Source organism: Azolla caroliniana, unplaced genomic scaffold, assembly GCF_043228905.1.
Source record: "Azolla caroliniana isolate FFs.n. ecotype wild unplaced genomic scaffold, voAzoCaro1.0.p SCAF_12, whole genome shotgun sequence".
NCBI lineage: Eukaryota > Viridiplantae > Streptophyta > Polypodiopsida > Salviniales > Salviniaceae > Azolla > Azolla caroliniana.
Window position 1 is genome coordinate 21,148,760 of NW_028230447.1, and position 24,597 is coordinate 21,173,356.

Below are 24,597 nucleotides of genomic sequence, written 5' to 3' on the forward strand. Positions count from 1 at the left end.
TCGCTACACAATGTCTTATGCGTAACAGGTATACATCATACATAGCGTGCGTGTCCATAGTTTTGTAATTATATAATCTAAGTAAGTGATGATATTGTGACAAAACTAAACATGTGCAAATATTTATGTTTTCTTCACTTTAAAAGTGGCTATCGTCCCATGCTCTTTTTATCCCAAATATACATATTATTCTATGGCTTTACAACATCATACTAAATATAGTTGCCGGCTAATGCTATCTTTACCTCATTATCAAATAAATGGGTTCATGGGCTTTCTTACTATAGTTCCACAATAAATCATAAAAGTACCTTCTTAATCCTTTGTATATCTTTTGGCACGTGAATTGCGACTTATGCTTGCTTTTATTAGTGGGAGGGAGTTTTTTGAAAGATAGACATTGCAATTTAGATTCTCCCTTTTAAAATGTTACAGGAATATCGGTCTATAAAATCAAACTCGTGCTTGTAAGGTTACATCCGGATAAAACGAGGTCAAACTAGGCTCCATATGCTTGCTCAATATGATTATTAAGAGGTGAAAGAAAGAGTGGGAAATGTTTCAAAAATGGTGGGAGTCATCACACCGGAGAAATGAGAAGAAGAGACGAAGGGCAAGTTAGAAGTACAAATAACATACAAGTACAAATAACTAAATGATTGAAATCATTACGTAGATATTCAGACACGACAAAGAAAGTGGATTTCGACATCCCTATTTTTCATTAAGAAAGATAGCACCACCACTTGATGGGACTATAGTCCACCCTTTGATCAAAGAATCGTTAATGATTATCTTATTATTCTATACATCGTAAATACACTCTCGTATAATAAAATTCGATACCTTTTTTGTATATTCTAGAGGCATCAATTGAGTCTTTCAATACCTTGTGTATGTATCCAAACAATGGAAATTTATGTATGTTGTTAAAGGTCAATAGTGCAGAGAGATTTGTTGCACTTATGTTCAATTATGAACTTAGTATAGGCTCAATAATTATCTAATTTGGTCGTATGGGGTGTGTGTGTGTGTGTGTGTGTGTGTGTGTGAGAGAGAGAGAGAGAGAGAGAGAGAGAGAGAGAGAGAGAGAGAGATTGGATACACCAAGATAGGATAGATAGGTAGAGGAGACTAAGAAGTGTTGTAACACTCGATTTTACATACAATTAATATAATTGTGTGCTTTTACCAAAAGAGAGAGAGAGAGAGAGAGAGATTGGATACACAAACAATTACGTTATTGGTAAATACGTTGTTGATAAAATGATCATAGATGTTCTTAATTATGTGTTCTCGACATGGTTGAAAATAAGGCATAGAGTTTTCTCATAACTTTCCAATGCGAAGAATTGGATACTCATATTCCCTCCTTTCTTCTTGTTTTCATGCACATGTGATGATACCAATATACGCCTCTATTAATCCCGAATTCATAGGTAGGAAATCTCAAATCTCTATATTTTTTCTAACCTTGAAAATGATTTCAAAACAATGTTCGATTGCCTTTGATACGGAGATGTGTTTCCAAGCATTAAATGACCCTCAAAATGCTTTTGCACAAAGAAAATCTTTTAACTAAATTGAGAATATTGAATGTCCCTAACTTTGCATAATTTTTAAGGGGTGAGAGACGACATGACTTAGAAATTCAAGATTTACTGAATCTCCTCCCTAAAGCACAAATTATGCTATTTCGAAACTTCTGTAATTACTTGATTTCTTCATTCTAGCTCTACCTCTTCAATGTAAGGAATTTTCTCTTTTATTGATTCGTTGTCAAGGCAAAGAAAGAAAACAAAGTCTTCGCCTTGTTTTGTTTCTTTTCGAAACTCAAGATTTGATTATAATCAAATAGATGGAATTGTGTGAATTTGAACTTTTTTTTGTGTAGTTCCTCTACAATCAAACTTAACCTTATCACATGGCATGATAATGCTTGATCAATCAATGTAAGCGCCATTGTGGTTAACTATATTAAACTTCTAACTTCAAGACGGATCATGAAGATTGTGGCATTAAAGCCAAAAGGAAAGTGTCGCTTAGCTTTGGAGATTATGGCAAGAAGATGATAATGCTTTCTTGCATGATCTTGGTGGAAGACATCATTTCTTGTTCATAATTTATTGAATTGTGACAATATTCAATTTCAAGGAGAGAACGGAGAGCATGATTACCATAATTGTATTGTTTAGGAGAAAGCTTGAAATGCATGTCCAAAGAATAAAGAACGTGTATGAAGAACTATATGGCTTACATATGAAGCAATGGGTCGAATCAGTACTTAAAGGCCTCTCTTTAGACGAACAATTGTAATTGTATGATGAAGAAATATTCTAGGTGGGACAACATAATCTTGTATCTTGGATATAACGACGTTACAAGGAATTAAAGAATGGCTTGACATTATAGCTCAATATTTGTTCAATGAGCGTGTAGCTAATGTTAGAAAATATTACTTAGCTTTTTTACACTGCTTCATGTTGTGCGAATAGTCTCAATGCTAATGAACTAGAATTAACCTTTATATGAATAATCATATGTTACCATGAAAAAATCTTGTGCCCAACACTATAGTGAATGATAAATATTCATACAATGTCAAAATGTTACTTCTAGGTAATATTAATAGCACCCCTTGTATTTTCCTCTTTCAAACTTAGGTAAAAAGTGTGTGTGTGTGTGTGTGTGTGTGTGTGTGTGTGTGTGTGTATGCATGACAAGATTGATTCATATATAATTAAGCTAAGATTAGACATTGATGCAACATGGAATTATTCTAGTCCTTACCGATGCGCCATCCATGTGTAGTATAAAAATAATATTTTGTCCTCGCTACTTAACAAATCCCTAACTCATATGTGATTAATTTATATGAGCAGACATTATCGAGACTTAAGTGGATGGATTAATGTATTTGGTTTCATAAAATTGAAGCGATTGCCTCTTCTTTACATATTTATAATAATAAAAAACAATGGTAGTGGAGTAATGCTACTACCCCTTCCTTTAAAATACAAGGGGCATTGATATCTTCATACTTTTTTATTAGGTCCATATGTTGTGCTCTTTTGCTAAAGTTATGTACATTAATAATAAGTGCGCTTGACTGTTTGAAGTTTCAGTATCATTGACATTTTTCATTCACTACGAATAATCATAATAATTGGAACTAATAGCAAACATGCTAGTTTGACATATAGCTGATGCACTCTAAATGTTTAGTGAAATCACACGCGCATTTTCTAGAGATTCTCGGCTTGTACAGTGTGTTATAACTTTCACGGAATATATAGCTCTTTCTTGACTCTCTGTCTCACGTTCTGGTGACATATCTTGTAAGTGTGTTATAACTTTTGAAGAATTTCTCTTTAGCCGAAGTGTATGTTTCTCACATTTGTTGGAATGTCATTTCTGAATGTTTTCTTGTTGCATACTTGTCGAAACTTTAACGAATATATATATTTATCTATGTCTCTCGGTTGTTAGTCTCACGCAAACATTTATCTTGTAGGTGTGTCATATATCTTTTATCGTGTAACTATGCCTCAAGGCTCACACCTAGTTGCACAATCCACTTATCAACAATGCATCATTACTCGAATCCACATTCGTTAATTTCATGACATTGTGTGGTAAAAAACACAAGTCTCCCACAAAATCATGGATTAAGACGATCTCTCTCTCTCTCTCTCTCTCTCTAAAGAAGGAAATGTAGGCAAATAGGGACACGTGATCTATGAGACTAACCCACGCCTTTTACGACTATGCTTTTGGAATTGCAATGGATACCCATGGAATGCGGGATTTGGCATAGAGGAGTTCACCGATGACTCGGATATCACACTTCTTGTTGAAACATGGGAGCATGATACTCAAAGGATTCAAGGTTTAGGAAACTATAATGTACACTCTTTGATATGGAAAAAAAATCCAAGACAAAGAAGAGGACAAGGAGGGGTGGCATGTTTGATTAAGAAGGAAATAGAGAAATATGTGTCAATCATAAAAAATGATGAAAAAAAATGCTACATATGGCTCAAAATAGAAACACCTAATGATTTGCCCACTTTTGTAGTTGGATGTTACATTCCTCATCAAGATTCTAACTTTTATGCTTGTTTGGATAAAGATCAACCGTTTGCCAATCTAGAAGATGATATTGGTTATTTCAAATCCAACGGGGAAGTTATTGTCTTTGGTGACATGAATGCTCGTACAAGAAGTTTCCAACTTGATTCACAAGAATCTTTCATGCCACATATCTCAAGGATGGAAGAGGATATGCAAATGTATAACCGCTCTTCTAGCGATGAAAAAGATTCGAACCAATTTGGGAAGTTACTTCTACAAATGTGCAATAGTACCGGATTGCTTATTGCAAATGGTATTTCCTTATGGCCCAACACTAATGGTTTTACATGTAGAAAACACAACGGAAATAGTGTGATTGACTATGTGCTACTTTCTGAAGGTATTTTGGATCATATACATAAATTCTCACTTGGTGAATGGACACCGGAATCCGATCATAGGCCTTTATGTATTGATCTCAAATGTATGCATAGGTTTGGTTGTGAGAAGGCTATTGAAGATAATAAACAACCGCACTTGAGCATGAACCTTAAGCGAGCACCCATGTATTCCAAGATAGTTGAGGATATGTTACAAATGACAAAGATACAACATGGTGCCACACTAGAATGCAAATGGGAAGCTTTCAAGAAAGTCATTCTCTCATGTACAAACAAATGTTTTTCGACCAACCGCACATCTTGGAAGTGCACCAAGAAACTTAGGAAAAAATGGTTTGATAAAGAATGTCGTGAAGCTCGAAAGTGCCTTATGGTTTTGGATGTAGTTAAGGATAAAGAGAATTACCAAAAGCATTTGCATGAGTATAAAAGGCTTATTCAAAGAAAGAGAAGAATATGGGAAGTTACTCAACAATTTATCCAAACGCAAGAGAAAGCACATGCATGTGCTAAAATTTGGGGAAATCTAAAGGGAAAACGTGTTGAGAGTTATGGTGACTTAACTCTTCACGACTTGTCTATGCATTGTAAGAATTTATATGAGTTATCTCTTGCCGGAAAGATGATGTGTTATGGTTCTCTTTCACATATGCCTCCCTTCTTTACAATTGAAGATATATGCATAGGACTTAAGAAATTGGCCTCTCGTAAGGCAAGCGATCTTCAATGTATAAAGGCCGAAATGCTCAAATGGACGGGAAAGGAAGCACATATATGGATAAGCGATATGTTTAATGATGCATTGCAACATGGTATGCCGTACGATTGGACTACAAATTGGATCAAACCTTTACATAAAGGTGGAGATATAAATAATGTAAACAACTATCGAACCATCATGGTTGGCTCATTAATGGCAAAACTATTTGGATGTATAATGGAATCAAAGATAAGTGTATGGGCTGAAAAAAGTGGTAAGAGAGCTTATGGACAAGCTGGCTTTCGGAAACACCATAGCACCATTGATCACCTTATCACCCTTCGAGTATTAATGGAGAAAAGTCGCCTTAGAGGTAAAGGTTTATATTGTTGCTTTGTAGACTTCAAGAAAGCTTTTGATATGGTACCTCGTGAGCATCTTTGGAGGCGAATGGAAGAACTTGAGGTGCCAAGTGAATATATGCTTGCAATTTCCCGAATTTATGAGAAGGTTATATGTTGTGTGCGCATGAGAGATAAACTTTCAGATTTTTTCAAAAGCACTATTGGTGTTAAGCAAGGATGCCCACTCTCACCAACACTATTTGGTCTATGCATTGATGAATTGGAAGAAATGGTTACCAAGTTTGCAAAGGAAGAATGTGTTGAAGAAGTTGCCATTGGGAATGTTGTAATTATGCTTTTGCTATATGCAGATGATGTAGTGCTTTTTGCAAATACTTTAGGAGATGCACAAAAGCTTATGAAGGCATTGGAAAAAATTTGCATGCATACTAAATTAAGTGTCAATAGCTCTAAAACAAAGATTATGCTTGTGAAGAGCCAAAAAAGAGATAAACCATGCATTATGTACAACAATGAGCCACTTGAATGTGTGGAAAGCTTCAAATATCTTGGCCTTGAAGTTCCTTCAAATCATAGATGGAATGAATGTGCTACACGCCGCTTAGAGGCGGGCAAGCGAGCATATTATGCATTTGAGAACACATGCAATCTTGGAGATATTAAGTGTTGGGTCCTCAAGAAATATCTTTTCGACACTTTGGTGACACCGGTTCTTCTCTATGGGGTGGAAGTATGGGGCGGTAGTATCTGTAAATCTATGTGGAAAGAGTTTGAAAATGTTCAAAAGCATTTTCTTACCAAGTTTCTACAAGTTAAGAAACAAACGCCCTACACCCTCCTCCTCCTTGAGACAGGATCGCTTCCCATTGAGATCATGGCCATGGAAAGGGTTGTTGAATACATGCTTAAGGTTCAAAAAAGCCCCTCACATCGACTTCCTAGAATTGCGTGGGAAGCAAGCAAAAAGATCCAAAAGACGCATAAAAGCAAAATTTTGTGTTCCGGTTGGATGCAAGATATAGAAAAATGGTTTGGTAGATGGGATGCGAGACACTTGCTTCATGATGCATCATTAGATTCCTCTGTAAATGAGGCATTTTTGCAATGCCAATGTATCATGACATGGGACAAATGTGGAGGCTCACGCTTCACACATTATACTACACATGTTGCACCTAACTACAAGGAACGGGGAAATCGTACACATCCATACATGTTAGAGCCCATACCGTTATCTGCCATTTGAACCATTGCTTCCATGAGACTTAGCTCACATGCATTGCGATGTGAAACAGGGTGTTGGGGTACAATTGATGAGAGTGGTCGGCTATGCACACTTTGCCCTAAACAAGTTCGCGAGTCTGAGTATCACACTTTGATACAATGCTCTGCCTTTGATCATATTCGACCATGCTTTCCACATCTCTTCGATCGAGCCCAATCTTTGCATGAATTCCTCTCACAACCACAATGTGCACTCTTGATTGCAACATTCATTGGTAAAGTTCTTGAACATCGAGAGTCACTACTCACTTTCACACGTATCACGTGAAATGTAATATTTTTGGTCTCATAGGTCACCTCCGAAGACGATAATATAATCTATCTATCTATCTATCTCTCTCTCTCACACACACACACACGTGCACACACACATTGTATATGCAACACCTCCCGTTGAACATATTGTCTTTCTTAAACCACAAACACATAGTCATAGTTTTTTTAAATAAATTGTCAAACCCTAACCTAATTATCTATCTCTACGGATACCATATTTAAGAACATACATTGAGTCTCGACGATAAAAAAGGTGATGGATCGTTTATGGGTTTTGAAATGTACCAAAACATATTGTGGACATGGACTCAAAGATGTTGAAATTTGGATGCGCTAACAAATTTAAGGAGAAGTGAAGCATGTAGGCATCAAGAAAAAATAGATTTATTAATAACTAAGAGATTAAGTTAGCTCATTCGGAATGTCTCTTATCTCTCAAAATCGAAGTCGAGGGTTCAATCTAGAGTTTAGCAGTGAGAAGATGTCACCCTTATAGTTGAATAGTAACTAAAATTTTATATTCCCAATTTCATAAAACATATTTTCATTATATACTCTTTGCTTCTTAGATTATACACACTCTCCATCTCTCGTGTTTGTGCTCATCACTCTCCCTTTTCCTTATGAACTCTTCTCGTTCATAACCCTAACGATTTGATGCATTGATCACGAATTTCACAACTAAATTTGGTGAACCTAACATGAAGCATCGACGATGGGGATTGTTCGATAGAAGAACTGTCTCATGATGACTATGATGAGCCAAATGATACAAGAGCAAAGTCCTAGTCGACACTTGTTGTAAAGTTGGTTCTGCAAAAGATTGGTCAATTTAATGATGAAGACATCACGAGATTTTTGGAGGTTTATGAGTATGGAATGACCAATAGAGGTGCAATTAGGCTACACATGGTATCTCAATTCAACAAAGTGGTGACTCTAGAAGTTTGAGTAAAGGTAGTAGAATTTCAAGGAAGATTCTGCGATATTTAGAGTGGATTTCATCAAGCATTGTTAAACGAGTATATGCTTGATGACCACACTAGAGTGTCATGAAGAAACCTTTTGTGGAGTGGACCTAGAAAGGAGGGAAGGGTCTTTCAGTATCAAAATTATTGAGAGAATTTGAAAAGAAGTACAATGAGCTCTAAGCAAGGAATCGAGAACTTCTTCAATCAAAGAAAGAAGATTTGTTCTTCCAAACAATAGACAAATCATTAAATTAGAAAAGATCTAGAGATCCTTCTAGAGGATGAAACAAGCACAACTAGACTTGTGTTCAATTGGGACTAGGTTTTAGAGGCTTGTCGTATACCCCGAAGGAGGGCATAGCAAATGGAGGACAATGTGGAAACCTTGAAGAAGATTATTGCTAGAGATTGTCCGACACAAGAATCAATTATTTGAGAGAGAGTATAAAAAGGGAAATAATTAGAATCACTACTTGATGAACTAATCAAAGGCACGAAGGATCTATAGTTGGGGCTCGCAAAGCTAGAGAAAGTAGAAAGATCGAGTCAACAAAAGTCAAAGGACGCACAACAAGAAAACTTCACCCACCAATGCATATGGTGCGATGGTACTGAACATCAAATCAAAGAGAGAGACTACATGAGTCATCAAGAAGCTCTTAATGAAAATCTAATTTTCTATAAAGATGGGAATATTCATCTATCGGAAACTTGACAACCTCTTTGATTCAACTTTGGATGGGAATAAGTTAATGAAGGACGTTGAAGCCAAGAGGATGGAAGCAACTTACTATTCGGCAACGTTTGGATTAAAGGTAGGTGATCCTTATATTGGTACTAGATTCTAGTATAAGGTGATAAATATAGCAAATAAAAGAAAGGTTCGACTAGAGAACTTAAGGAAGGCCGGTAGTAAGATTCAAGGTAGTACTACTAGGGGGAATGACACATTAAGGGAATAGGATGAATGCCCACGAGAGTCAAGTAAAGAGAAGAGAAAAAGAATGGATGAAACTGGTCATTCTCCAAGGCAAGAAACCAAGTGATAGATGAAGTAGGAGTCAAAATATAAGATGTGGATATGGAAGGTGACTATTAGCTAGAGAAGAGGTGCAAAATAAATATATCAATGAAGAAAACAAAAGCCATTATACTCCTGAGACCTGCTCATTGGGCTTCTGTGATGATAGAGGACCTGGTGAAGATTGGGGAAGAAATGGAATCATGTATAGCATTGATCAATCATGGTTCCAAAAATAATATAATGTCGCCAGACTTCTATAATTGTGAGAACTAGCTTATAGAGAGAAACCATGGGTGGAAAGTTCAAACTACAATTGAAGATCTCTACGAAGCATGTCCAACATTAAAGTAACTATAGGGGATGTTTCTGTAGATCCTAATTTATTTGTTCAAGAGCAATCTTTATGTGCACTCATTCCAGATTAGCCCAATACCACTACAATAAGAATGGAGACAAAGGTGATAGGCAACCGATTGGTATAGACAATGGATTTATGTTTTGCATGGATAAGAAGCCAAGTTGGAAGGTCAGTTTAGTTCCTTATTGTTTGACTGAACCATTTTGAAATAAAGAGCACCTTCGTGACCATCCAATGCTAGAGTGATGAAGACCACGATGAGTGGACTTGCACAACAAGTGTACAAGTTCAGAGGGGGTGAGTGTTGTGAAGAAATTGCTTTACGATATTAAAAACAAATTTGAATATTATGGCAAGTGCCAATAGTGAGATTGGAACTTATAACCTCAAATATCAAACACTAGGTGTAACCCATTATAATAAGTTCTTCGACAAGTTTTATTTTCATCATTCTAACTATGTCTTATGTAATTTGCATACATGGTGAGTCAGACGAACAACATGGTTGTCGCATATCACACGTAGCACAACATGGTTTTACGTGCCAGAAAGGGCTAGTATCTTTTAAAGATGGAAGTGGAGTATATCTTTCCAAAGAGTAATAAATTGGATATGTTGAATATGTGTATCATATGAACCCTTGATAAAACCGTCCCATTGTCCTTTTAAAGTAAGGATCATGTTCAACCAAATATTGTGCACCACTTCAACTAGTGAGACCCTAGCTCAATAATGTTAGATATGCACGTGATAAGTTTTTGGTACGAGTGAAAGGTAATATCTCTCCAGAAAAAGTATTTAATCTTCAAGGCATTTTTAATAGAAGATAAGTAGAAAACGTATTGTTGCATTTGTCAAATGATAAGAACCCTTGGTAGGATGGACTTTACAAATGAGTTCCCAAAATCTATGTACAATAATGGCAAAGATTTCGCAGAGGGATTTCTAAAGTTGGATGGTGTAGAAACTGAAGGAGAAGCTAAAGCGCAGAGGAAAATTGAAGTAAGGAGAGTTCATGGCCTAACTTATAAGCCTTTCACCAGGTCCTCCCTTGGCATCATCCAATGTTACTATCAATTGGGAGGTTTTTGATAAAATTATTTGTTGAGATCAATTCTTACATAGTGAGAATCAAATTGTTGTTCAACCATCTGTATTTATGTAGATTATCATTGATTATGCAAATTGTCACAATGTTTCTTTTTGTTACAATGTTAAAACTACACTCAAACCTGAATCCATAAAATGCTTATCAAGAAGAGCTTCAGTTGGAAGATGGTGTTTCTATTCACAAACAAGTCATAGGAGTACTCATGGTTGATGATCTGGAGAATGATATGGCTTCATTGTATTTTCTTTACTCCACTACTTTGAGGGGTTTTTTTCTTCCTTATCTTTACATATCAAGATTGGCTAGGGTCGTTCGACATAGCTTTACAACATTGATTATAATATTGGACTATTTTGTACATTGCCTTTGGTCACTTTACTTTAATACCAATGGAAGATATTTTTTCATTAAAAAAAAGTATGTACAATAATGGAAGGGACTACTCACAATTTTGTTACACTAAGATTGGAATTCAGACCACATGCAATTATATTACCTAGGTGGCATGCCCATCACCATCATTTTTACTCGATGGATACATTGCCTTATGTAGGAGCATGCAAGTTATTTGCCAAGGTCATTGCTACTAATTTACGAAAGTATTTGCCTACAATATTTCCGTAAAGGACAACATGTGTTCTCTTTAGTATGGTCCCTACCCACTTGTATGTTTAGAATATTTTGTAGTATACCTCCTCTTGATGGAACAATGACATATTCTAAAAGACGATGATAATATGATTTGGTCATTTATGATGGAGTTAATGGCTCATATCGGTCTTTGTGAACATATACCAAGCTTGATATGTACATTGGGGAAGACTTTATGTGATGCAAATTCCATTTCGGAAATTAATCAGATGACCATATTCATTATTGCTTGCAATTGTAACACATCCAATTGTGTAAGGTTACATATTTATTAACGTGTAGAGAGTTGATAGGACATTTTGTAACACCAAGTCATTGTGTCTCAAGAGTTTAGATATCCCTCTAGAGGATTCTAAGAGATGTACCATTCTTGACATCCGTTGTTTCTCAACATAGTTGATGGAACGACATGTAGTCAAGGTTATATACAAAGGCTAATGGTTCATTAGATTAATAGAATTACCATAGTGCAACAATTTGTCTCACTTTCCTTTGCTCTTCTTTTGTTATTCCATTTGGCTACAAGATGGACACCCCCATGGACCCTTCAAGACAAGCATTTCTTATGTTGCAAAAGTATTTTTATGAACCATTTTATGTTTTGCCTTGTGCAATAACACCAAAAAGATATGAAAAAAAAATATGCATCATTCTAAAATACATGAAATAAGAAAAAGTTGCTCAAATGTACACATGTGATGGATGTAACCTTCAATTAGTCGAGGCTTCGACCATGGGGAATATAAGTTTATATGGTTATGAAACAACTTTGACCATAATGAGCAAGATTAAGTTAGCGACTTGTCCTTGAAGTGACAAGGGTTTGCACATAATGATGAGATCAAACATTACCCTTCTCCACAAGATCATCATATCTAGATGATTAAGATAACAAAATCCACATTCTTCTTTTTGGCTTTCACCAACACCTTACTATATGCAACATCTCAAAAATAAATATGCTTACGGTTGTCCTCAAAAACCCCCTCACGGAACCATCACATCTATGTAAATGGACTAAACATAATTAACAAGTTTATTCAATAGGAACTTTTATAGCAATTAACCCTAGGTCTATGTCCAAACCATAGCCATCCAGTGACTTATGTTGACCGAACAATCTCACATGAGTTGATGGGCCTCACTCATGTGTAATTGACTGCACTATTAACATTGCAAGCATATATTGATGATAAACACCAAATCCATTGTTGCCAAAGTACACTGTTTAACATTGTACATATATATTGATAACAAACACTAAAATCATTGTTGCCAAATGACTAACGAACTATATTTTTTGTACATTTCACATGTTTCAAACCATACCAACCCTGTCTCTGAGGGCTTTGTTTATCATCGAGCCATAATGAAGTAAGCACTGTACAAAAATTTAAGTAAATATACAACAAAATGTTGTTACATTGCCAAAACCTCGTCCTCTATAGCATCTCATCTGACGAGAATTTATTCCATGCCTCCTATGAATATCACAAAAAACATTACATGTCCATACTTCTAAATTTATATCTCCTTAAGACCATACACACAACAATACATGTGTATATGTGATATATAGATACACAAGTATAGGGAAAAACGCCAAAATACCGCCAACATTTCCAATATTTACTGGATTGGCCTTCAGTTTTCCAATTTATAAGGATATCCCTTCTGTAGTAGTAAATATTTAAAGACCAAGGGACATTCTTGTGCTGTTTGAAAAATTGGGGTATGCTAGTTAATATCACCAACATTGGCGGTATTTCAGAGTTTTCCCATATAGATATATAGTGTGCGTATGCGAGCATATATGGACATTTCCATATGCATATAGATAGATCAACAGAGAACTCTTTTAACTACCTTTAAGAGATCAAAGACCTTTTCGGCAATGTACTTTTGTTGAACTGTGGCACCTTTTTGTTGGACTTTGTCGGGGTGGACACACAAGGTGGCTTTCCTGTATGCCTTTTTCACAGACGCGGCAGCAAGAAGGTCCGTTAATGGTACCGGTTGCCATCCGGCTTCTCGCCATAGAATCTTAAGTACAAAAGAAATGAGGGCAAATATACAATAAAAAAATCAAAACTTTCATTTTCTTGGATAAATATTGAAACTTTTGCATAGGTTTCTTAAAAAACAGTTAATGGTGTTTTTGGTATGTATGCTGTTGATCTTCCATGGTAAATAGTTTTCTTTTTGTTTTACCATGATCACAAACTGAAAAGGAAAAAAGAAAGCGATATATTACATATTGAAGTGTCGAGAGCAATGCCCGAAGATTTCCTTCTTTGCCAGCTACCCATCGTTTGATGTCAGTATCTACAATTTGCGCAATCCTCTATCAATGCCATCCCAGGAAACATAAAAAAACAATTATGGATTGGCTTTCAACTCAAAAAAAATCATGATTGTTACACAACAATATATAATGTGCTGCATATTTGAAAAAATTTAAAAATACAGAACATTTTATGCTTTTGAAATGAACTTGAGTCAATATTACATGTCTCTCTGCTTGTTCTCTTTGAGCTTGACGATCACGTTCATTCTTTTCCTCCAAAGCCTTGGCCTAAATAAAATACAAAGAAACATTCATTGAATTAATTGATTGTGCTCAAATCAGTTAAAACATTCCAAGCTTACAAACACAACAAAAACAAAAATTATACATTATAGGAAAAATGCACAGATACCCTCAAAGTTTTAAAAGTTTACTTGTATGCCCCTACCTTGTTGGATATTCAGCAAAATACGCCTTAGTTTTCAAAAGTTTATGAGAATATTTTCTAATTTGATGAGTATATATTGGAAAAAGATAGGAGTATATGTTATATATAGATTCTCACACGAATCTTTTTAGATAGATAGATATACAAACACAGATATAAACACACACATATATTATATCTGTGGCGTGAGACCAATAAACATAGACAAAGCTTTGTAAAAAAATTAAAAAATATGACAGAAGAGCTTCTATAAACATACCGCCCTCTCGACTGTCCGTTGGTGTCGTTCCCATCGGGCCTTTCGCCGTTCTGCAGGTTCTCCTTCAGTCTCTTGAAACTCAACAGAAGCCGATGATACTGTGACCAGACAAAGAAAAGAGAGATCCAAAAATTATCATCAACTCATATTCCAACAACAGTATAATTGATCATTGCCAAAAAAATCAAGTGAATACAAATCTATTTCTGAAAGTTCTTTTCTTAATCAGTTTTTAAACATTCATTGCAAAAACTGAACTCAATACAACTCTACTTCCCAAGGTTCATTTTCATGAAAACAGTTAAATGCTTTTCCAAAATAAAAATCAAGTGAATAAAAAAGTTCTTCTGATACCTTCGAAAACAAGATGAAATTGAATTTAAAAACATCTAGTGATCATAATACTTCTCAACCAAATTCATTTTCATTACTAACCGTTGAATGATGTTGCATCATAAAAAAGAGGGCCTGATCTTGTCGGCATTGTCGATACTACCTTTCTGAAGCTCCCAGATGGAGAGCTTTTATTTGATTGTATACTACTGGGTGAGGATGCCCGATCTCTTATATCAGATTTCACTCTTGCCATTGCAGCTCTTAAAGCTCTAGCTCGAGCCTCACTCGCAGCTCTTTCCACAACAGATCTCTCTAACATCTCGGCATTTGCTCTATATAGAGCCGCTCTTGCCTTCTCTCGAGCGTCGGCAACATTCAATCGTTCTTGCAACAAGGCATTTGTATTTGCCCTTTCTTTAGCTGGTGCATTTTCACTTTCTTTAGAGAAGGAATTTGATTTCTCAAATGATTTAGCTTTCTTCTCTCGAAAATCTGCAGCTGCTTTTTCCCATGTATCTGCACTGGCTCGCTCTCTTTCTCGAGCTCTCTCATGAGCTTCTCGAGTAAACATTTCGATGCTTATTCTATCTTTCTCTCTCTCTCGTTGACGCTCTCTTTCCTCCTTTTCCTTCTCATGCCTCTCTCGTGTTTCTTTTTCCTTATCTATCCTCACTGTTTCTTCTCTTCCCTTCCCTTGTTTTTCACCTAGTTCTTGACCTTTACCTTCTTGCTCAGCTCGAAAGCTACCCGTTGTGTTGCCTTCTCTTGATCTATGTTCCTTTCCTAGCTGCTTTTCTTTTTCCTCCTTTCGCACTTTGTTTGGCTTCAGACTATCATCTTGCATGTCCTTCAATCCTGATATATTTTTCTGTATGCTCTCCTTCATGCCATATTGTTGACTTTCCCTTTCCTTAGGATGTGTTTCTTGTTCTTGTTTTTCACTCTGCTGTGTCTCTATTTCAATCTTCGATTCCTCGCCTTTTTTGTTAGCTTTACCTTCTTTTGCTGCTTTTAAACCCCCCATTATAGCATTTTCTCTTGCTTTATCTTCCTTTCCTGGATACTTACCTTGTGAAATCATCACATCCCCTGTTTTCCTGTCCTCTAGCTGTATCCTATATTGTTGCTGGTCAATTGATTCCAATATCAAAATGGTTTTCTTGATGCTCTCCTTTGCAGCATATGTCTGAGTTTCTCTTTCATTCTCATGCCTTTCCGGTGGTTCTTTTTCCTTCTGCTCCATCTCTACATCTTGTCTCTCTTTGCTATGGTTCTCATCTTTTTCCTTACCTCTAGCTTCTTGCTCTACTTTAGGTTCTCCCAATACAACACTTTCTTTTGCATTATCTTCATCTGCTAGGTACTCACAATCCAAAAACACATCATCGGTTTCTCCATCTTTTGTTTCATCTTCATCTGTCACCTCTTCCTCTGTTTTCCTGTCTTCCATCTTGAATTTAAGTGGCTGCCTATCGTTGGATTCCAATATGGCCTCTTTTGTGGTAAATCTTTGGCAGCCTCCTCCTTCCATTTCCTTCTGATAACTTTCTATTACTTCATTTTCTTTCTGTGCCTCAATTTCTTCAATATCATTCTTTCGTTTATCCTCTTTTTCCTCACTTCTACCTTCTTCCACTACTTGAAAGTCTTCTAATGCACCATTTTTAATTCCATTACTTTTTTCTTCTAAATGCTCACTCTGAGGCACCACAGCACCCTCTGACTCTTCATCCTCTCTTTTTCTATCATTTGGTTTCAACCAATCTTGTTGCACGTACTTTACTTCTGGTATGTCTCTCTCTGCAGCTTTGTTTGTGTAATTGTTGGCTGCTTTTAGTACATCAATGCTCTCTTTTGTAATATACATAACTGATGTCAGAGTACTTGTGCTCCCCTCGATCTTTTCCTCTGGCATTGATGCTGAAACATCCTTAATTCCATTTATTTGGGCTTTGGAAGAATCTATCACAACCTCTTTTGTTGCATCTATCCTCTCCTGTGCAGTATCCATAGTCAATTTGACCATATATGTGCTTTCCTCCATCTTTCCATCTGCAACTGACGCTGAAATAGCCTTTGTTGTCTCTATTTCTGCTCTGGAAGCAGCGTCCATGCCTTCTTTTGTTACATTCATGCTCTCTTTTGTTATATCTGCAGACGATTCCAGTGTACTCCAGCTTTCCTCAACCTTTTCATCTGCCATTGATACTGAAATGTCGTTGGAAGCATTCATGATGCACATATTTGTTAAATCCATCATCTCTTTTGTCATATCCAACGTTGATGTGGTCTTAGATATGCTTCCTTCCACATTTTCCTCTGCCATTGATACTGAGATATCCTTTAATTTCTCCATTTCTACTTTGGAACCAGCTTTCATGCCTTCTTTTGTTAGATCCATGCTCTCTTCGTTAATATCCATAGCAAAACCATCATTCATACTTTCTTTTGTTACATCTGCAATCTCTTTTGCATCCATAGCTGAACCATCTTCTATGGCTTCTTTTGTTACATCCATACTATCTTTTGTCACATTCATAGCCGATGCTGACACATTTGTGTTTCCCTCAATCACTTCCTCTGCCATCAATGTTGAAACATCCTTTATGCCTTCTACATGAGCTTCCAAAACATCTTTCACAAATTCGCCAGAAGCTCTACTAACAGTTGCGTTCCCTATAGATTCATGCTGAGCCATTTTTGACCTTGAACTAGGTAAAGGAGGTGATCTCGCTGGAGGTAGAGAAGCACTAGGCTCAGTAATCAATTTCACTTCACTTATAGAGATCCAGAACATATCATCCTCCAGAAGTTGGCAAGCCTCTATTGAAGGTATAGAAGCCTCAGATTTCAAAGAGGACTTATGGATCTTTGGACTTCTCAATGACTTAGTCACTGTGTGTTTTCTTACTTCACCATGACTCAGATAATCTTTTCTCAGATGGTTTTGCTTTATGCCAGTAGAGTATGTATGTTCTTTTAATTTTGAATACCGATGATTCCCCTTGTTCTTGAAGAAAGAAGGATCCACGCCTTCCTTTTGTGCTTCTTCTCTCATACTAGATGTCAGTTTTTTATCTCCATTTTTCGCCATTGTAATATCTCCACTGCTATCCTTGATAGAATTGTGCAATTCATTGTCCTTGGCAAATGGAGCTGAATCTTTGAAGGAACCCATAAATGTGGGAGAAGCTGGCTTTGCCACATTCAACGGTGCTTCTTCAGAGAAATATGAGTCCTTTGTTGTGTTCAACCTAGATGACTTGACATGATTTCCTTTGTTCCTGATAACATTGATAGATTCCTTAGTATGGTTAGCTCCTTTGCATTCAAAATGAAACGATGTTAATGTAGGGATTTAAAAATAGAACTTGTTCCGAGCATCACCAAATTTTCATAGGCATAAAAATGTTTTGGAAAACCCCGAAAGCCCTATCTAATGAATAATATACACCTAATCAAATTAAACACCTTGACCATGGAAGTAAACGGGAGTATCCTTTCATTAAGTACTCATGGAATAATAAGGCCACAAATTTACACTTAAGCTCATGGACGCCAACTTGGCCTGCGTGGCCATGAATCATAATTCATTAAAGCAGCGGTGTAGAAATAGATATTCGGTTAGCTGTCATAAAAATAGCAACAATGGTTTGGAGACAAACATAGGACATTGACTAGTATGTATACGTACATATATATATATATATATATAGTGACAAGTCCAATTGCTCTGTATGTCTCCAATAGACATTTGATCCACAAGATCATGGATAGCTACAGTCTGAACATAAAATTAAGCTTAACTGATATATGTATACTCATGAACCCTATGGTAGATTCTGGACATGGCTATCTACACTGTGGATGCCCAATTAGCTCTAGTCTAATGTTAACGGATAAGCTAAAAATTTTATCCCTTCTTAGGTTCATTAGGTTCATCTTTATGATTAAAAATGAGAAAACCCTAAGCATTCTACAAAAGAGAGCTATTCTGAAGTTGCTGCTTATTATTTAACATTTGTATGGTGGTGTATGTCAATACCATATTTATTGATACCACATTAGCATTATTATATACTGTTACACTAGATTTTGAATGAAACTAAGAATTTTAAAAATAAGACCTATTCGAAAGTTGAGGCTTATTCTTTAACATTGTCTGATAGTTAACAATGGATCTATGTCAATATATAGCTATCCACACTGTCGATGGCCAGCTAGCCCTATTATATACAAGGTAACCCCAGGTTAGTGTCCACAACATATCTATCCACATTGTAAACAATCAAATGGTCGTTCACAACATTATGTATGATCTATAATGTATGAATACATGTATGGATAATCATAGCGATACCCGAGTGCCTACACATTCACAAAAATCCCCAAGCACCTACATAATCACAACAATACCCAGCACTAAATATGTTCCATTAAGGTATATGATTACATGGTATTAACGTATTGATTACCCGAGCAAATCGGAGAGAATTTCAGGACCTGATGAAGATATTGATATCGAAGAAATACCACCAAACACATCATCATAGGAAACAGTATCGATTCTTCCATGACCTTCTGACCTTCCAAACTTATCATTATCATTATTATTACCAGTGCCAGTAACATTAACAAGATTTTTATGTGGCTCAAAAGCATGTACAGGAGATGATGAGACTTTTTTTGTATTTGATGATCCTTTCTGTCTAGGTAAATATTCATCGCCATAGCTTGGAGATATAGTTTGTTGCAGCATTGTGTCAGCGAAAACAGAGGTATATGAGGGAGGGGTATACTTTGGAATTCGACCAAAGATATCTTGATAAAACATCATCTGCTCAGATCCACAGCTCTTTTCAATCTTTGACCTGCTTCTAGAGCTAGTACTTCTATGAGCCAAACCAGATTTTGCAGCAGAAGGAGCCATGGTGCTCTGTTCTAGAACAGAGGAAAACAGAGGAAAAATCATGTACTACATGTGTGCTAATATATATGTATACCCATGGAGAGAGAGAGAGAGAGGAGAAAAGCTTCACAAAAGTGCTTGGTTCATCTTTATGTATGTATGTATGTATGTATGTATGCATGCATGCATGCATGGATGTATGTATGTATGTATATATGTATGTATATATGTATGTATATATGTATGTATGTATGTACATGGTCCTCCATAGAAACACGAATAGGACACTAGCATAGAGGCAAACTCAATCAATGTTGAAATCAAAGGTTGGTGCAAGCATCATGATTGTTGGACAGTGGACTCTTATTAGTATGAATATCATTGTTGTGGGACTCCTTTTTGTTTTGACATCAATCTTATGGTAGTCTATTTGGTGTTGGCATCATTATTATTAGATCCTTTTGGTGCCAATGCCACTATTTGTCAGAGTTCTCTCGGAACCAACATTCGTCGTTATTGAACTCCTTTCGATGCCAACATTACTGTAATTGGAATCCTTTTCAATGCTCAGCGCCATTGTTATTGAACTACTTGTATAGACCTGAAATGTGCTTGAATACTATAATAACTTACCAACATGTTAGAATATCATAGAGATTTAGGGCTTGATGTTTATATATTTGGAGGATAGAATGTTTGGAGTAGTATGTGTTTAAAATATGGAATATATTTATGATATCAAGATTTGCAATTCTATCTACAACATGTGAACTATGGATAGATATCCATGTGTACCTTGGGACAAGTTGGAGTGGCTAAAGTTCAAATGTATTTTATATGGGAGCAAGCTAAGTTGACCTATGAAAAGACATTCTTAAAAGCAAATATATTGTATGGAAACACGGAAAAGCAATGGTGAATTTCCCATATGCTCTAATAATTTATGCTGAGACATTTGATGTATGAAAACATGGGTATATAGGAGTTATGGGTTGGGCCTTGTAAAGACCATGTAAACATGTGGCACTCTAAAACATTCATGGCATATTTCCATTTGCTCTAATCTTAGACATTGAAATTTGAAGGATGGTCACCTAGATTTGATGCACTGATGTTCTCAGTAACAAATTTCCCACATCCCCTCGATTATGGGAGATTTGGATGTTCATCACAGGCTTCACCTTGTGGTATGTATGAAAAGCAATTTGCCTAAAGGTCTTCCAAGATCTAGTACGCCCCCCCAGAGGATTTGATCATGGATATATGGTTTGTGATGATCAACTACCTACAAGGTACAAAGTTTGCAGCCACTCCAACGATGTGGTCACTACCTGTTTGTGCTTTTGGCAGAAATGGTAGAACACACCGATGGTGACACAAGGAGGAAACGGCCCGAGGTGGAAGTACCAACCCCCACGTTGGTTGTTTCCTACTCACTTCCCACCCTCCCTTCGTTGTAGGCCATAAGATTCAGCTTGTACTAGTCGGTGATGAAGGGCGCTAGTTTATAGCTATAGGACCTACTTATATTAAGTAGCCAATTTGAAAGGATATGTACGTAGTCTCATATTCTTGAACTCAACTTGGCCGGAGGATAATTCCCCGATTTATTTATAAGCCACCTTGTATAGTCTTTATGTAATAATCTCTCATAACTAATGGCAAAGTAGCTTCTTTTTGGAAAAAAAAAAAACAAATGGCATGCACTCACAAAGATAACCTAATATGTATATGACTTCTTTCAAGGGTTTACATTATGTGAACCATGACCTAAGATAAGATAGAAACAAGATAGGGAAGTTGATAATGAAATGGCAACTAAGTGCGCATAATTTAAAGGTGTATTCTTGTGTCCTTATGCAATGTCTCTTTCATGTAACTAGACACATGAAGCTCAATTCACGAATCACAACTCAACTACAATTAGCCAATATCAATTACACAAGGTATGAAAATAATAAATGAACTCCATTGTAGTTTTGCTTGTATCTTGTCCTTATAGTTTTAGCTAGCTATGTTTTAAGTTATGTTTGTTTGTGCACACACATGTAATAGAAGAGGTTTGTATACGGAATTATTATATATTCTAACAATATGGAAAATGTCACATGACTCTTAAATACATATACCATGGATATAAGAATCATCCGCCTAAAGATGGGAGTTACAAATGACAAGCATGTTCAATGTCCTCTTGATTATGATTTTCATAATAGTCTAATGTTAAAATGAACTTTCATTGAAGGTTAGAGCATTATAAAAAGTGGAATGCCAACTATCTAGATGGGCTTTCCTTCCCTACAAAACATGCCCCACACATAAATTATAAAAAGAAAGTAAGTTTGTTGCTTAAAGCTGTTGCAAAGGATATTAATTATATGGGAGAAGTCTTAATGCCTAATACATTAGCCATTTTAATGAAAAAAAAATCACTTCCTTGATTTACAATTAACAAGTAATGATTACTCATAATCATAAGTATATTTCATGGTTTTAAAAACTTAAGTCCATTGCGGTTTCATCTTGTCAATAAAACTTTACCTTCTCAACACGATAACAATGTTGTTCATAGGACGAGTCACAACTATTATTGGAGAATATAATAGACGAGATACGCGGTCATTGTATGATAGGTCAGAGACAAAATACATTTAGTTTCACAATATGATAATTTTATGTTAAGCTGAAAATCCTTTTGCTTGCACGAATGGGTTTAGGTGTTTGTTGAATGATTATTTTTACCGTATGTTGTTTGAAGTTACAGATGTCCATGATAAAAGCCAAAAAGCATCACAGTTCCCAATCATGACTTACGTATGTTAGCAACAACAATAAGGTTTATGCATGCCAATGCCCAATGTTATAAATTTCTACCTTGTTTTAAAAAGGAATCTATAAAGTAGACTATGATGTGTATGTGTGCATACATATCAAATGTGGGTGTGTGTCAATGGGTATCAAAGTCATTAACTAAAAGTTAGGCTAAAATTATTATTTGACATTTTATGCCTCACAGAGTGCTTACACACATGCACATACACATGGTCTTGATCAAATTTCAACCATGGATTCTACACAAGGAATTTAGACAATGACACCAATGTCAGTGTGTAGTTGCTAATATTGCATGGGCATCTAACCAAACACCTCATGTAGCGTTGTCATCTCTCCCATGCTATACCTGCCTTACTTTAATACCTATTTATGGTTATGCTATAATGGTATCATAGTGCCCTTACCTTTGTAGTATTGACCAAAATGTCAATAAATGCACTAAAAAATTTCTAGTGATATTTACTTCATTTATGAATCGGTACTACATTCCACCAATTGCTCGATATTATTTCAATTGCTAATTAGTTTCTAGTTTCCATCACCAATGAGCATAAATATTGGTTAATGTACGATCTAATCATATTTTCTATAAATGATCCTCCCTTAAGCCACTATTTAATAAAATTATTTGATGTCTAGCTATTTAAAACTTTGTAACCATGTGAATTTATTAAATAATTTCACTGTAATCATCACATCCTAATGTCTTGGCTTCATGTAACTTATGAAAGTGAGCGCAATCATGTTTTCTTAAGAAAGTGAAATTTGTATATTTTTCTTATACTCTATGATTTGAAATGTTTGTGCCAATGGAATTCTTTAGTGGTTTGTGAGCCACTTCACAAGCTCATAATTTTGTATGTTGCAATATGTTGAGAATCAATTGTCACATCCATTGTTGTGTGACAATTAGTTGTTCGATACAAATTAGAAATCTAACCATTTGTTGATGACTAGTTTCATGTAGTTATGGATTTAAGATGTGTATACTAATTTGCACCATTGGTCACTATCCCATTCTATGTGACCTACGCAAACAACTTAACCACTTAACCACACAAGCACATTATACTACATGAGGGTTAGATCTATTCAAGGCACTTTGAGTGATTTTTCTACTCTCAATATCCTCCCATGAGGATGACAAGGTAAATCATATCAATGCTCTACATTGGACATGCCCGCTTTGAGTTCATGACCTCCTTTGCATACTTTGCATTATTACTTGGAGTAAAAGACAAGACTAGGAGAAGGGAATAATAAAAGCACAAGATGATACAAGAACTTAACAAAGAAACGTTAAATAGAAATGACATGCGAAGATTCAATAGAAAACAATAGTGGTTTCTGTTTATATTAAATATTTCCCTTTACAAAGGTGTCACAAGGTGATTTATATTGGTATTTATGGTGGTCCACTATTGCTATTTAACATTGATTATCTACTTGTTAGGCCACTTGAATAGGAACCTATTTCCTTCTTAAAATGACACAATATTTCCCTTTACAAATGTGTCACAAGGTGATTTATATTGGTATTTATTTTTAATTTTGTTCCAAAGAAAACTCCTTCCATTAGCTATAAAGATTTTATAGATGAGATTATTATATACAAATCCCTATAGGGACACGATAGGTCCATCTTATGTGGATGCCCACTGCCTCAAGAAAAAGAGAGGAAGACCATTGCTGGATAAAGACTAGTCCTTGTCTTTCAACTCTATCGGAGTCGCCCTTGAGGCCATCATATTAGCTCTTTAGAGTGGCTACAATTTCACTCCATATCTCTTGCATTACCATTATTGGTTGCGCGCTCTGGTTGGAAAAGACCCGTCTACATCGTTGTTTCCATAGAATCCAAAGAGTTATTGGGCTGACCAAGTCCAACACAACTTGAGATTTGACACTAATAGGAGTTGAGTGGACATTGCCGATGGTGGAGAAAAAAATCTCTTGTGCTTTTATAACCAAATCCATCCCCTCTTCTTGATGCTCATAGTTTTCAATTGGGGCCTGCCATGATAGCCAACATACATTCCCCCACTTGATTGAGCCTTGCACCTGACATAATTGCAATAAGCGGCCAACCCCCCGCCATATTCGATGGGACTCTGGGCAGTCCCATAGAGCATGTAGTGTGGATTCTAATACAATTGGACACGTTACACAATTAGGAGAGCTGAGGTTCCCACGTTGCCATGCACCAACCGGTAGTGACTTATGTATTAATAGCCATTGGAAAGTGGTGATTCGCCTCACGTGTTGTTGGTTCCAGAGTTTCTGCCAAAACTTGGTGATAATTGTGTAA

The 24,597-nt window shown here is 36.1% G+C and overlaps 1 protein-coding gene across 2 annotated transcripts; it reads right to left on the reverse strand.

Annotated features, from left to right (window-relative positions):
- Positions 1-12,444: 12,444 nt before the first annotated feature.
- LOC147857477 (uncharacterized) lies at positions 12,445-19,558 on the reverse strand. 2 transcript variants are annotated; one of them, XM_087328861.1, is made up of 8 exons: positions 19,021-19,557; positions 16,324-17,829; positions 14,645-16,281; positions 14,210-14,307; positions 13,725-13,790; positions 13,470-13,559; positions 13,082-13,258; positions 12,445-12,696 (listed from the first exon to the last, which is right to left on the reverse strand). In XM_087328861.1, the coding sequence occupies exons 1-8, from the start codon at positions 19,515-19,517 to the stop codon at positions 12,658-12,660; spliced, it is 4,110 nt and encodes a 1,369-aa protein (XP_087184987.1). In that variant the 5' UTR covers positions 19,518-19,557; the 3' UTR covers positions 12,445-12,657. The 2 variants fall into 2 exon arrangements, with proteins under 2 accessions (XP_087184987.1, XP_087184986.1); XM_087328860.1 differs by having other exon boundaries at positions 14,645-17,829; positions 19,021-19,558.
- Positions 19,559-24,597: the final 5,039 nt, after the last annotated feature.

Excerpts from the sequence above, each read along its gene's own strand:
- LOC147857477 (XM_087328860.1), bottom strand. The coding sequence starts at position 19,517 with ATGATTTTTCCTCTGTTTTCCTCTGTTCTAGAACAGAGCACCATGGCT. Across the intron at positions 17,830-19,020 it reads ATTCTCTCCGATTTGCTCGG|GAACAAAGGAAATCATGTCA; the intron begins GTAATCAATACG and ends CAATGTTATCAG. Across the intron at positions 13,791-14,209 it reads AACGGACAGTCGAGAGGGCG|GCCAAGGCTTTGGAGGAAAA; the intron begins GTATGTTTATAG and ends TATTTTATTTAG.